Source organism: Trachymyrmex septentrionalis, unplaced genomic scaffold (assembly GCF_001594115.1).
Source record: "Trachymyrmex septentrionalis isolate Tsep2-gDNA-1 unplaced genomic scaffold, Tsep1.0 scaffold71, whole genome shotgun sequence".
Lineage (NCBI taxonomy): Eukaryota > Metazoa > Arthropoda > Insecta > Hymenoptera > Formicidae > Trachymyrmex > Trachymyrmex septentrionalis.
Genome location: NW_017305895.1, coordinates 1,519,245 through 1,535,518, shown reverse-complemented (window position 1 = coordinate 1,535,518; position 16,274 = coordinate 1,519,245). Strand labels below are relative to the sequence as shown.

Here is a 16,274-nt window from a genome sequence, read left to right as displayed (position 1 = left end):
CTTGGATAAATGAACAAATCAATACATAAATATAAATAAATAAATAAGTACAATTTGTATCAACAATACTTATACTAACGTACAGTTCGACGGAATCCTAGGGCAGTTAATGAAATTATTCCGTTTTTCCTAGAAAACACAATAAAAATTTAAGGAATAATTGAATAATTCCAATAGAAATACATTTCGAATAATGTCGTAATACGTACTCTAATAAAACTTTTAAAATCACGTTTGACATTTGCTTAACAGTCGAGTATTTCTTCGCGTTTTGATACGAAGAAAAAAAAGGACATATAGCGGGATCTGAGATGCATAGAGATCAGTTGTAGCAATATCATTTATTTCTTCGTAGTTGACAAACCTGGATCTACAAACGATACTTCGACCAGAGAGAAACCTGAGAGAGGACATGATGGCTCAAAATCTGTAACCGCAAAATGTTGCCGCGCATTACTGCCCTTTGACAAAGGATGTAAACTACTACATAGCAACATCCACTTAGGGTACATCGTCCATTTTTCAAAGCTGGAGATGATAAATCAATATTTGGTTCATATAATCGTGTTATATGTAGCTACACGTAGCACGATTATATTAATTAAATATCGATTTATCATCTTGCAGCATTTAGCGGTTACAGAACTTGGACCGTCATGTCCTCTCTCAGATGTCGCTCTGCTTCGACTCACAAAAGGGGCGTAGTTTGCCCAAATTGAACACACCATGTCAATCCCTTCCACTATGTTTTTGATGACTGAAAAGGATCCACTTGATGCTACAAATGCTTGGAAGCATTTTTTGATTGGTTCATTAGTAAAATTCTTTCTTTCGATTGGCCAATCAAAGGCTTCAAAGCATTTGTAGCGCCAATTGGACCATATCCTGAAATTACTCATTTTAAAACGTTGGATAATTTTTTTTAAAATAATCGAATTGAAGAGACAAGACAGTTTCACTACGTACGCGTGATAATTATAATGCTGTGTGTAATATCAGTGCCTTATACAATTTCTACACGAACACAGAAATATATTGTAAAAGAGATTGATAAATTAAATTGCTTTTTTTATAATTAATTATGATATAAAAGTATATATAAAAACAGAAATTTTTATTAGGAAAATGGAATTAACTGTATGTACAAACTGTTATAGAACGGTGCCAAAATAATGAACAAAATAATGTACAAATAAGAGTAGTAAAAAAAGATGAAACGATATGTAATAAATCTGTTAATAAGCAAGAATAAAATTTAAGAATATTCATAATTGATATACTTCATATTAATAGGACCTAGTGATCACCTTTACATTTGACATCATTTCGTAAGAAAGATCTATATTTAAAAATTAGATATTTATATAGAGACGTAACGAAACTATAAACATATAGATGAATATATAGTTTTTTCAATCTATTTTTTAAAAATATTTTTTCTTATGAGTAACATTTATTCGCGTCATATTTCTGTATTCATTCAGAAAAAATATACATAAAAGACTCACTCTTTTGCATGTAGATATTGTATGCATGCGCACCAAATAATATACGTAAATTGCATTCTTATTACGAAAATAGCAAAACATTGTAACTTGTAAATAACTATCGCCGAGCTTTTTCTAATAAATAATAATACGTATATGTTTGAATGAAGACATATAGAGTGTACACGATGAATTTTCGATATTTTGAAATGATGCGAAATAAAAACAAACACATATTTCTGTTTTTACTGTAAAAAATAACAAAAAGTTTCTTACAAAAAATTATCGAACTTTTATATGAACGTCTTTAGTGACATGAAGGAATTTGAGTCGGAATTCCTTTTCACTCCAAGTATGCCGCAGCATGTCATTAGTCATGCTGCCAACAATGGCAGTCACAATTCGATTGGGCAAAACATTTATTTTATTATATTTAACATTTGACTTGTAAATTCCAATGAAAGAGAACATAAATATCGGATCATTTTTCTTTCTCAGTAAAAATACTGCACTCTAACAATTATCTGAACATGCTAAAATTGTAATTCCATAAATTACACATTTGCCGAATATCGTGTTCTAACAGGATAGAGCTCCGTCATTGGAGCTTACAAGTTTGTTAAATATTAAGTACAACTTTTTTAGTTTACTTCACCAAGGTGCCGTGAGTATTTTGCACAATCAAATTGTGACATATTGCAGAGCATTTAGCATGAAATGGAATCAGTATCCTTCATGTCACTAAAATGTTCATGTGAAAGTTTGATAATTTTTTGTAAATAACTTTTATTTGTTCTTTACAATCGAAATATTCAGAAATATGTATCTGTATGCATTTTTTTCATCATTAAAAAATATCGAAGGTTTATTGTGTACACCTTGTATACATCCAGTGTACACCCTTTTCTTTCTCTCTTTACACATATCTACATGATAAATAGTAATATAGAGCATTTAAATTTGCAAACAACAATAAGAAAAGCATTATAGCTGTTGCAATCTGGGAGATACTATTTCACTTACGTTTTGACTCATAAGTAGATGTTGCGGCAGAATAAATATTTTTGTTCATATATAGTAAAAAAAAAAAATAAGAAAGAAATATTATTGTGCTTTTCTTTATTTTCCTCGCCTATTTATTCCTGATAAATTTGATCATTGACTGTGCGTGTCTATCTTTTCGAACGTATGCGTGCATATGAAATATATTATTAAATAGCTATTTTACGAAAGTATAATGGAGTATCATACAGTTTTTTTCTGTGATATTATATCAGAGACTGAGATATAAACATTGAATGAAAGCTTATCATTTTCGCTGTACTGCATCTTCCTGTTGCACTCATATATGTCTCATGGGAAACATCATCATTGTGTATCGGTTCTCACGATACATCCTCATTTGATGTGACTTTGCAGGTGCAACAGGGTTCTGGTGGCCCACCTACATCAGGTCTTCAGGGGGTTGGCGTGCCAGTCAATCAGCAGGGCATGTTCATGACACAAGGTGGTGTAGGTGGCAGAGCCACCGGGTTCCCGGTCGGCGGTATGGGTAGTAGCGCCCTGCAGGGGCCCCTGGCCTACCTGGAAAAGACAACGAGCAACATAGGGATGCCAGAGAGGCGGAGTTGACGCGGAAGGGGGAGGGGCCGGGGCCGGGGTCGTGGAAGAGGCCGAGGTAGAGGAAGAGGCGGCGGTGGCAGCGGTCTACCGCCGCCGCCACCGCTTCTCGATCCCTCAGACCCGTCGTCCTACGCTGCTGCTGCCGCAGTCGCAGCTGCTGCGGCGGCGCCCCTTCCCTCTCCGCAACAGCAGCCTCCTCCGCCTTGCACATAATACGTGTGGCATTTTTAATTTCTTCTTCTGGAAGAGAGAGACTATGTTTGTACTTCCAAGCACATTTAGGTTGTTATGAGGTTGTGTTCGATGTCGGATTGTTGATTTGAATGTACTGTACCAAATGGTGATGATAGTGATGACAATGCTGATAATTAAAGTGCAGTTGATATGTGTTACTGTTATATTGTGGAAATAGACACAACAATGCATACATAATTTACGAGCTTACTGAGGTCTATATGGTAAACGCGTTTTAACAGTGCCAGTTTTATTGTGATTCAGATTCTTTGGATTGACGTTACGACTATATGAACATTCTTTCGCATTCCTCTTGAAACTGTTCTGTACGCGAAAGACAGATTTTGTATTCTTTGTACTAGTCGTAGAAATCATAAGACGGGAGCGACCTTATGTGGAAAATGTAAAATTGCGACGTAGAGTGACAAAAGTATGATAATACGTTGCAACTGAAGCGGCAATAAATTGTACATAATAACGAGATTATATAAGATGTGAGCAACATGATACTTTTACTCGTACATTAAGGATAAGGATAAGGATATCTTCCTATTTCTTTATACTATATCGTTAGTTTATATTCTCTAAGATCGCCGACACTTTTATAATAATCTGCGTTCATCGCTTCTACAGTGCCTTTGGACATCTATCAAATGTACTGTTCGTGCGATATCAATAAAATGTACTAGTGTGCAAAATCAAATATATAATATGAATATTACATTTGTTGATCGCACTAATATAAGCATCTCTGTCCTGAATATTTACGTACAAACTCAAAATTTTTATCCATGTTTACATAAATTCTTCAAAGTATAACACATTCCATGTGTCTGTAACCGTAAAGTACACTTATTAAATAGCATTAGATAGCATTAATATACGTAAAATGAATCTTAAGATGGTCAAGATTTGTAAAAAATCTTATATACTTTGTTGTCTTTTTATTGACATATTTTTAGTTTTTTGTATGTTATTCTTAATTATCTGATTAATAATTTGTATTATGTACCATTACAGTACTTATAAGTACCTAAGTGATGTGTCCTATGAATGTACAAAGTACAATAATAATTTTATATCGGGACATTATAGAATAATCAAATTTTAGTTTAAATAACAAGTTAATATTTATGCATAATTAAAATAATTATTTTAAAAATTATTTAAAAAGTATTAGTTTTATTTGCAATTATTTATGTTTATATAGTTACAATGTAGATATGTACTGAAAACATTGTACAAGATAGCAATTTTATGCGTGTTTTTTTAAGTAATGTGATAACCAAAAGAAATATTTTATATATGAATTGTCGCTTTAATATGATAATATAAAAACAAATCTATTTTTCCTATTAATAGGCAATTTTTATATATTGTCTTTTACACAAGCCCAGGACAGAAAATGCTTATATTATTCGCTATTTTTTAAATCTGATGTATTCATATACAACATATGCAACTCTTTCATCCTGTACAATATTATATTGTATGCACTGTAGTATACATGTAGTTAATACAAATGTTAATTATATACATATACAGAGCACGCTTCCTTATTTTCACTATTCCAGCTAGTTTAAAATCCTGATTATAATAAAGTCTTCGAGAATATTCATCAAAAGAAAAGCTCATTGTCAGCTTTAATATACGAAAGCAATTCGACTGTACAAAATTGTAAAAGAGTTGTACAAAACTTTTATAATCAACCGTGATAATTGCATGTATAAAATGGGATGATCAGTTTCAATTTTTAATGGAAACTGATATTTTATATAGGGGAATAGTGTCTAATAGATAAAAAATCCTTTTTCCGGATGTTTTTTTTAAATGGGATGAAAAATCCAGTATTGTGAATTTATGAAAAGGTTCGAAGCTATATACTTTTAATTTACTAATAAAAATAACTTGATAAATTTTGCAAACATTTGTATGTGTTAAAATACAACGAATATATAATTATTAAATTATTACATGATACACAAAATGTGTCTGGAGATGTCTTTGACAAATGTGAAAATTGTTTTTAAAATGAGCAGCTTTTATATGTAAATGATTAAGTATTCTATTCCATTTCTTTTCCACATGTATACATTACTTTTACGGATTATATATTTTAATCATATAAGAAGTGGTAACTTAAAAGATGTAGGCACTGCTTAATATGGCGAGGTTTAATAATTTTGATTCAAAGAATTGCGCGTGTAATTGTCGAGTATGTTGATAACAATATTGGATAGAAACTATTAGATAATTATTCGAGATATATCATCTTATATATGATGTATCAAATAAATCAAGAATTATATATATATATAACCTTGATTGACAAACTTAATATTGTTTTGTTATAGTAATGGCAAAGTTTCACATCGTGCAGAAATTATTTTGCTAGCATTCATTATTGTATCGTAAATTTTATTAAAACGTTCAAGTTTCAGCTTATTTAATATTTAGATTGTTGATACTAAAAATAATTTCCAAGCCGCGTTAAAGCACACACATTCAACTTGCATTATTTTTAATCTTAAACTCTCATAGAAACCTGACCAATGAGTCTGGTTTTATCTATCTAGTAAGATATTAAATTTAAAAAATGTTGTTACTGGCCTGCGGCAAGTTGTTTATGCGTTTTATCACCTTATCATTTTGAACCTGATTACTTCTGTCTGATTGAATGGATCGCCCATTATAATCCTCTCCATATTAGGCGTAATTCCCCTATATATACCTATATATATGTATATTACATATCCTTCTGTGTAAACTTTTACATATATGTATATAAAATTACAAGGACACGTTTGACGTGTAAGAATTACGTAAAATGACCACCTGCAGACCGTTTAACAGAGTGCTTGTAGGAATTGTATAAGTGTACGTGTCGGACGCCCGGTCATTCCAGCCGGGATATACGGTAATTCGTCGTGGGCGGGACCCATGACACCAGCTATGTCCAGATGCATCCACGGCGTATCCTTGGTGACAAACTCCCTCAAAAATGCAGCGGCAGTACAAGAGCCACCACCCTTGCACTTCGCGATGTTATTTATATCAGCACCTTTGACTTTTTCTGAAAATTATCGGGACATTTAATAACGGGACAGTGATCCGGAGATAATAAAGAATAAATATACAAAGACAGAAGTTTCTAAAATAGGATTACAAAATAGATAATGTAACATGTGCATAAATTCTTTGAATCACTCACTTGTTACTTCATCCGTGAAATGCTGCCACAGAGGGAATCTCCATACTCGATCGCCAGTTACCGTGCCAGCATTTCTCAGAGTTTCGTAAAGGTTGCCGTCATTAGTGAATACTCCAGTGGCGGAATTTGACAAGGCGATTCTCATGGCACCAGTCAACGTAGCGATATCCAAGATAAATCTATATTTAAATTGAAGACACTTATCTATTTATAATTGTTTTCAATAATTTCTCTGTCAAAGATATTGATAAAATATAATAACATATTAATAACATAGGAAATATCTTTTTGTTAAAATTAGGATCCAAGAGATACAGTTCTCTTATACTAATTTTAAATATTAAGACCAATACAATTTAGTTTCAAGCAAACCTTGGGTTAAACTGTTCAGCGTAGCACAGCGCATCGGCAAGAATCAGCCTGCCCTCTGCGTCGGTGTTGTCCACGATGATAGTCTTGCCGTTCATCGCCCGCACTAGATCTCCCGGTTTCGTAGCATGTCCAGACGGTAGATTCTCCGTGAGCGGAATCAGTCCGATGATATTTTTCTTCAATTTGAGCTCCGCTGCGGCTCGGATGGTAGCGGCCACACAGGCGGCGCCACTCATATCTGCGCGCATCTCGTCCATCTCCGATGACGGCTGCAAGCAATCGTTTTATCTTTAAGTCTCATTTTCTCGTTAATTATTTCTAGAAATAGAGAAAAACCGAGTTACCTTAAGGCTGATGCCACCGGCATCGAAAGTGACTCCCTTGCCAACAAACGTCATTGGTGACTCGTTCGGATTCTCGGCGCCCTTGTAACTGATCTCGAGGAACTTGGGTGGTTCGATGCTACCGTGCGCCACACTAAGGAATGAGCCCATCTTCTTCTGCTCAGCCCAGCTTTTGTCATGCACCTGTACGTCAACTCCAAGGTGCGTCAAAACCTCAAAGACTCGTTGCGAAAATATTGTCGGTGTCATCAGGTTCGCAGGCGTGTCCGAGAGCTCGCGAGCCCAATTTTGTGCCTGAGCTTTGATAATGCCAACTCGCCATTCTGCCCTTAAAGAATAATAAATTATTAGTTTTGTATTCTTAAACAAAATCTACATTTTTCAATTTTAATGAATGTTTTTTAATAAACATAAAGAAATATTACTTACTCTCCTTCTTCTCCGTATAGCGAGATCTTTGGTAATTTCTTTTTCTTCTCTTCATTTTTATAACCTTGATAAAGCCATGTGGATAAACCAGCTCCTTCAGCGGCAGCTTCCGCGTCTCCTAGCGTTTCTAACTTGATGTCCTTTATCTCGACGTCATCTAGTGCACGACATCCCGCTAGAAAATAAAATTAAAACTTTAATAGAATATATAATATTTTATAATATAATTTTCTTTTTAATGATTTTCCTTTAAAACCTGTTTAAAAAATGGATAAACCATCCTGTATACTATAAACAACTATAATTATACTATAATCTTAAATGCATAAAGAAATTAATATCATTTAATAAGATAACATGTTTTGAAATTGCTTCAATTTATATGTATATGTTGGTGTGTGTATATATATATATATATATATATATATATATGTATGTATATATAGAGCTTAAAACACTAAAGGGATTTGAGTAACAAAGTGAAATAACTGTATTTGTATGATACATAATTTGAATACTAAAGATTACCTGCTGCGGCAGCACGTACACTTTCCTTCCCTTCATGAATCTCTTCAAGTTTGTTAATAGCAAGACCTTGTTTCCCCAGTCCAACTACCGCGACTCCGGAGTAATCTGTTTCATCCAAACCCCAAAACACTCTAGCATGACCTTTAGGGATCTTTGGTCCTGCTCTGTAGCGCAAACATTCGTTCGAAGTTAGTGAAAAAATTTTGATCGTAACAATTTGTGAGGAAAGATATGCGCAAAGATAATAACGCATTTAGTAGACAGAAATATTCAGACACAAATTCATAAATTTATTAATTACAATAGAATCTAGGCATTCTTTTGACATTCATCATGTATGGTATATTTGCAATTTTAAAATATACTCTAAAAATATACTATTCTTTATTCTAGAATATTCTTTTTTTCATCCAGTTATACATTATACATCGGTACATTTACAATTACTCACTTCGGAGAGTATAGCTACACATTAATTCACAACTGCTGTTTTTCTGAGCTACAGTATCAGCGTAGATACATTACGTTACGGAACTGTTTCACATTCAGTTCTCACTAACACTGTTGAAACGAGCATTACAACCTATTTAGCGGCTTAAGATATAATATACAATGAAATCTGTTGATAAACTTCATAAATTGTTTTATATACAATAACGCTATAAGTAATAATGTGACTTTGTCATGGGGTTTACTTGGCATAGTTATATAGTAACACAATATAATAAAAAATAAATTTACATATAATTAGATATATGTTCATCGCAAATAAGAAATAATAGATTCATTAATATTATAACAAAAGCAATTTTATAAAAAAAAAAAGGATTAAAATGTACTCACTGTTCCATCAATTTCATATTCCGAAAATTTATGTGAACATTATATATTTTTACCACAATATATTTCATTCCTCTATTTATTCTTTGTACAATTTCTTTTCTTAAATAATGTTCATATTATTTAAAACAATAATTTATTTTGTTTTAATTCTGTTGTTCGATTATTCAATGTTTCAATTAGGCTAATGTAATATTACAAACTTTTTAACAGCAAAATCAAACACAAAGACGATAATATAATTAATAAAAAATTTAATATTTAGTAAAGAAATATCATAAGTCAGTTTCAATAAAAATATGTGTTATCTATATATACCATTATCAGTGCAAAAAATATTTGAGATGTTGTTGATTACTTCTTATCACGTCTCTGTTCATAAGATTGTGTAATCACATTGTGATATCACCAAGTCAATTTAAACTAAAAATTTTGTTAAAATGCAAAAAAAAAATTTTAATATTTCTATCACGCAGCAGCGAAAATATCGATATTACAATTATTATTGATTTTTAAGAAAATGCAGGTACGATTTGTATACGATTGCCAGTCGAAGTTACATATGTGTATCAGTTTTATATTACATTTAAATATATATGCGTATTAATTTTGATAATTTCCGATGTTTGAATTTTTTCCAATCTTTAAAAACTTAAGACTCCCTATATATATATTAATAGAAATATTTTTCAATAAAATAATATTTGCATTTATAGAATTTGTAAAATATATCGAATATACTCTCCTTTTATTTCGAATATAATAGAATAAAATCCGTAATAATTACGAAATATAAGAAGACATATTTTACAAATCTATTCTAGCGATAGCAAATTTTTTATTAAGAAATATATTTTAGTATAGTTTGCAAGAATTTTCTTTGTATTTTTTTTCCGCTTTTGACATCTAAGGTGGCTGCAGTGAGTAGGCAGGAGCCTTAAACAAGTGCATTTCAGATTTATTATGAAAATTCTGTAAAAAAAATTGTGCCATTATCAAACATGTCTATCATCTTTAAGTTTGCATTAAAAATAGATTATGGATTAAGATATTAAAATAATTATTATTCGAACATTAAGAAGCGTTATTGGGAAATCACTCTCGAACACACGCATACACTGCTGTAAATTTTTGCAGGTTCGAACTGCTGCTTCCAAAAGTATTGTACTTATTGTGCTAAGTGCCATTCTTACATCACACGAGCATATTTAAAAATATATATGTATGTATGTGTGTATATATGTATATCTGCACAAAATTCAGCAAGCGTGCAATTATGGTATCTCTGATAAATGTTAAGTATCGATAACGTAAAATTACGAAAGATCATCGTATAAGTCATACGCAGGAATATTTTTTGAATATATTATAACAATGCAAAACCTTTTATCATTACGATTCAGTCTGTTGAGATAGAATTACACCTAAATTAGATTAGAAAATAGATTCAAGATACGAAAATGTAATAATTAACAGTACTGATTTTCCTAATCGTACGTATAATGCACACAGTGTATAATTTAGAATTGTACACACATATAGCGTAAATTCAGAATTATACACACAGCATACAGTTCAGAGAAAATATTTGTGCTCTCTGATACATTGAGCATGGATCAATCAAAGATCTCCATTTGCAATAGTTTTATTCACCGATAATGCATCATTTAACGTCATTTCCATCCAATCTACAGATTACTTCAATAGTAGAAATTTTCACTACGCGTTATTATTATAATTACGCTATTTAGAATGATTCCGTTATTTCTCGTTGTTATTCACGCTTAAAATAATCACAAGAGAGATACCATAAAATAAAAAGGGTCTAAGTACGCGGATTAAAAATACAACAGATTTGATAAATTCTTTTCTTGAAGTAGAATTTTTGTCTTATTATTTCTAGTTTGGTTCTACCTTCATTATTATTTAGACCCGTTTTAATTTATAGTTATCGAATATGCGTTTCACTCACAATCAGTTAAGTTCCCCGTTCAATTGTTTTTCCTTAATTCTCTCAAACCAGTTCTAATATTTTGATAATTCCTTGAGAATTAGCGGCTACTACGACATTAGACATCTGCCTCCAACACACCGCAGATACAAACTCGTTCAGATCTTCCTCTCTTCTGTCTTGCACCTCCAATATGCTTCGAACGGCATCAAATTTGTACGAGAATAACTGCTTCGTCAGTCCTTTATAATACACGTACAGTGCATTATTTTCTGATCCGCAGGCCACGTAATCACCGTCAGTGGCGAGTCCGACAAAGTTTTTCTCATTCACATGTCCGACAAACGATCGTAAACAAAGCGGATTATTTATATTCCACATCTTCAACTGAGAATCCGTACTGGCTGATACAATTTCCTCCTTGTTGATAAATTTGACATAGGAGACGGCTTTGCGATGGCCTTTGAATATGCACAGTGCTTCCTTCATGTTGCGTAAATCGTAATAATGTACGCAGTGATCCGCAGAGCCGAATGCCAGGTGACATGAGCTGCGTGGATTAAATTTCACGCAGCATACGTTTGCTTTCGCTTCTAACGACGCCACGGAATAATCGGTATTCAATGCCCACAACTTGACTCGGGCATCGTCAGAGCCAGACGCGATCAATCTAGTGTCCACGTCATTGAAATCGACAGACCAACACCTCTTCTCGTGCTCCTGGAATGCCTTTGTCCTCTGACCGGTCATCGCGTCCCATACCGTCACGGTGCCTTCGTAATCTGAAGATGCAAGCATTCCCTTGTGAAAGGAATTCCAAGAAACACAAGAAATCTTAGAGCTAGAAACCATCTCGACGCAGGGATAATGAATGTCGACGGTGTCACGGATAACCGCACCATAATCGAATACTTTAATACGTTTGGTAACACCGGCGATTGCAAAGAATTCGTTGTCCTTGTCGAATTCGATACTGGACACGATGGTTGAGTTATTGAAGAGATCTGACGAGTAGTTGAGGGTGGCCAGTGGACGAAGAGAATTGTACCTCGAGAACTTGACGAGATTCTCGCGAAAGACGTCTAGACCGGAAGTCGTACTGTGCATGCCGCCGTGCTGTTGGGCTTCGCTCTGAGACTGTGTTTTCTGGCCGAGTAACAGTTCCTTGCCGCGAGAGTCGAAATAACATTGAACGAAATCGTCGAAATGAGCGTGTAGTCTCTTTCTACGTATAGCTAGCGTTGATCCACTGGGCTGACTGACACTTGGATTGGTGAAGGTGTCGGTGGTGCCGGTCGCCTTCTCATTAGGTTTTATCATATTTGAGTCTATTATATCTATAAGGCCGAGCATCTCTCGTCTAATGGCTGATACTTGTGCGCTATCGTTCTCACTCGCCTTCTTGACGTCCTCTACCCGCGGACACTTGCTCTGAACGTCCTTCAGAATGTTCTCCACTTCCTCCATGTCCTTCTTGATCAACGCCACTTCTTTTTGCAACTGATTCTTTTGCTCTTCCTTTTGTTGCAGTAAGTGTTTGAGAAACTCGTGTAAAAGCTTGTTTTGCGCCGTACAAGTCTCTGCCTCGAGTAGATGCTTTCGTTGAGTCAGCACCTCCAACATCACATTTACGTCGGGTAGAGTGAGATTGGCGCTCTCCGCTGCCACAATGCTCCTGAGTCCGTCAGATGCCGGTACCGACGAATCGTTACCCGCCGCTCTGTGCCTACTATTGTCCGCGTAAGAGCCTAGCTGAGCGAGACCTTTAGTTCTCGTTTTATATTTGGAAACTAGCTCGTCCAACAGAAAGTTCGGGAAAATGTCTTGTTCGCTCAACGTGAAACTGCATTTTGGGCAACGGTCCTTAATCTCTAAACATTTTACAATACAATGATGACAAAACGTGTGTCCACAACGTGTGATATACGCCGTGTCGATAAGATCAAAGCAAATCGGACACATGTAATCATTGCTCTTATCTTCTAATATGCCGGTCATCCTCTGTAACACGTTTGTAGATGGATGAGGCTTATTAAATTTACCGCTACCGTCGCCTAATCCACCACTGCTCCCTGCGCTGCTATCATTCCCCATATTACTGTCGCCAGGAGTCGACATTACTAATATTACTCTACTTGATTCTTGTGTCAATCTTGAAGCAGTGATGGTTAAGTAACTCAATGATTTAACAGCTTAAAATCTCCTATTTCAATTTCATCTGACGTCGCATTGAAAAGAATGTATCATAAATCAGGCAGTATTATATTCTCATTTATAAAGCGCAGCGTGTTTCTAGGATATCCTTGTGCGGAGCAAGTTGCGCTTCATATCATGCGTATAATACCGTCTCTCACTCTAGTCACTCCTGAAACAATGAAAATAATGCCAGTGAGCTCGTGTTGCGCAAGACTATCATTGAAAAATTCAAAATTTTCAATTAACAGAAATGATACTTCATATATGACAATTTTAAGATAACAAAGGGAAAGCACTTTTCAATGTCAGATAAAGCTCAGGCAGCATTATAACAATTGTTTCAGGCTGGAAATATGAATAAAATATTTAAACATATTGTTATATCGTATGATCAAACGAAAGTGAAACAACAATTTGGAAGTGCAATGCTGTATGGGGGCAGGGGCTTTCTTGTACCCGTCATATTATAACTTTGTGTATACGCTTGTTAAATAAAGTATGTGCTAAGAGTAATGTGTGTATATACATGAGGAACATAGATTAACTTTTTGAGAGAAGGAAAGGTTCAATATGGAGAAAGAAAAAAGGTATTTGAAGAGTATTCAACGCGTCAACATTTGTGTCCAAATAATCAAGGCAGAGTAGTCTGGCAAGTATATTCTACAACAGTGACGCACAAGGGATACAGCCTTGTTAGATAACAAAATAATATAATAATCTATAACACAGAACGACGCTCTGCGGCGTGATGCCGTTTCTAAAATCGCACGGATGCACAAAAGAGATTTTACAGCAATGATAAATAGCGGGCATTGAGACTTACAACAGAATGTTTTTCAGCAGCTTGCCGTTAACCAGCTCATTGTACTTGGCCGCCGTAGGCGTGAGCACGACGTCCTCGCTTTCAGTTTCGTATACACCCAATACCAATCCCGTCTGCGAAAAAAAGGGATAAATATGTCAGGTGAAGCGGGCGATAACAGGACAAGATCATCGACGAGTAAATATATCTGAGAATACGGAATATCGAGTTGGCGTCGACATTTAATTGTTGACGTCGACAGGAAAGAGTTTAGATAAGACGCCCAAGATATGTTTGCACTTGCATATGACGAATTGCATCATGCTTGTCCGAATTTTCCGAGATTTCACGAGAATTTCGCGTCTCATCGTTTCGAGGAGTGAAACGTGCCGTTTTTTAATCGACGAGGAAGAATCGGGCGATATTACCTTCATGGTCGATACGTTGGCGAACAGACGCAAGTGCGAATTTCCGTACTGTAGTGCTCCAGTCCTGATAAAAGACAATGCCATAATTCGTTCCCAAGAGCATTAGGTGTGATACATATATATCCCCATCATGAAGGCCCGCACACGACGGCGACGGCGAAACGACGATTCTGATAGGCTGGATTTGATCTCCGAAACGTTGGCGCCACGCGACGTAAACCAATCTAAACCGCGCGAATTATGAATGCGAAAGACCGTTCGTTCTTCTATGATAATCAACGATTTCCCAAGTAGAACAGTCATTATGATATTATAATGATCAAAATAACTCTAAAATCTGTGTGTGATCATTAAAAGTCATTTTATTTTCATTCATTTTCGATTCATTTTAATGTCATTTCGACGTTATTGTGACTTGTTCTGCTTGGGTTTATATGCAAAAATATTTTTTTATATTATAAAAATCTATGAAGCGTACTCTTCTAAGCTTTTTTTACTATCTTTTTAGTTTTGTTTTATGCTCCGAAGAGAAAAACTTAACACAAAGGCTACTTTCGAAAACGTCGCTCGAATGCCTCTGATCATCTTGTTTAACATAAAACAAGTCATTAATGTTAAATAAGAACAAGATGATGAATCTGAGACATCGAAGGCATCCGAGCGACGTTTCCGAACGCAGCCAAAATAATTGTATCGTACATTGAGTTAAAAAATAATTTGTAAAAAATAAAATATCTTAATGTAAAAATGTATTTTGAAAGCTTCATTTTTTTGCTAGACGCAATTGTGCTTGTATTTGTTTAAAATATTCGGTCCAAAATAAAAAGCTTGGAATATTTTTCTTAGCGAAAAATATCTAGATCACGTTTTGTGAATGAGATTTTGAACATTTCAAAGAACCGCTGTAAAAACAAAATATTGTATAGTGTACATATTTATATTTTCATAACTTAATTCATCTAAACTTTCTAATTTTCAAATGATAGTTAAAGCAATTTTCACAAAAAATTTTACCATGCACATAATTAGTGTAATTTATACTATATAAAATTCAAGTATTAAATATTAAATTTTCATTATATTTGTAAAATAAATTAGATATTTTACATTGCAACTTTTTTTTATACATATATAAGTATTATAATATGTGTAAATATATTACAATAAATACAAATTTATGTGCAGTAAATACAGGAAGCTTTGTTACATAATTCAACAATTTTAACAACTTTTAATAACTTAGCATTAATTTTCGAAGACACAAACATTTTCTCTCTTTCTCTCTTGCAATGAAAATTTCTTGTCTCGTTTTGAAGAACAAACGCGCCACATTAATCGACAATTTATCTTTCTATTGTCTATTTTCAACTGTCTATCCGCTTCTTTGCATTTTCCCCTCCCTTTTCCAATGCTTTCTTCATCTTGTCATCATTGTCTTGTTTCTCGATATTACTCTTTATTTTCTATCAATTTTTCTTCTATTTCTGTTTCTTTAATTTTTATTTCTTCTTTGTTTGATCTTTCCCAGCCTGATCTTTTGTCAGATGAAGATTTATTTATAGAATGATTACTGTCTGACATATCTAACTTAATATCCGTCTCTTTCCTAGTAAATGATACTTTATCTTGAGTGTTATCAAGTATTTATGGAACTATATTGCTTCTGTTTCTTGGACTGTTATCTCTGATGTTTCAAGGTGGAAGTCTGGACAATGAAATATCATCGTACCAAGCCGATATACTAAAGAATATGTGGATTGATGTTCTTGCACTTTTTGTCAATGATAGTTGGAGCATGCCGATCTTTCTTGCCTCCTTCAGCTTCTCCT

The 16,274-nt window shown here is 34.1% G+C and overlaps 3 protein-coding genes across 5 annotated transcripts in view; 1 reads left to right on the top strand and 2 right to left on the bottom strand.

The window, feature by feature from the left end:
- The window catches only part of LOC108753789 (mediator of RNA polymerase II transcription subunit 28-like), a 10,275-nt gene extending 6,001 nt beyond the window's left edge, over positions 1-4,274 (top strand). For all 3 annotated transcript variants that reach the window (XM_018495692.1, XM_018495690.1, XM_018495691.1), the window contains one exon: positions 2,907-4,274. In XM_018495692.1, the coding sequence (XP_018351194.1) occupies positions 2,907-3,119 (213 nt within the window). In that variant the 3' untranslated portion in view covers positions 3,120-4,274. The remainder of the gene's footprint in view (positions 1-2,906) is intronic.
- Positions 4,275-5,180: 906 nt separating this feature from the next.
- Positions 5,181-14,596, bottom strand: LOC108753783 (cytosol aminopeptidase-like). The gene is made up of 8 exons (XM_018495679.1): positions 14,446-14,596; positions 14,039-14,151; positions 8,229-8,392; positions 7,701-7,875; positions 7,272-7,599; positions 6,928-7,196; positions 6,556-6,734; positions 5,181-6,417 (listed from the first exon to the last, which is right to left on the bottom strand). Exons 1-8 carry the CDS (start codon positions 14,527-14,529, stop codon positions 6,191-6,193), a joined length of 1,539 nt encoding a protein of 512 aa, XP_018351181.1. The 5' UTR covers positions 14,530-14,596; the 3' UTR covers positions 5,181-6,190.
- On the bottom strand, positions 10,563-13,378 carry LOC108753782 (E3 ubiquitin-protein ligase RFWD2). The gene has a single exon (XM_018495678.1). The coding sequence runs from the start codon at positions 13,135-13,137 to the stop codon at positions 11,083-11,085; it is 2,055 nt and encodes a 684-aa protein (XP_018351180.1). The 5' UTR covers positions 13,138-13,378; the 3' UTR covers positions 10,563-11,082.
- Positions 14,597-16,274: the final 1,678 nt, after the last annotated feature.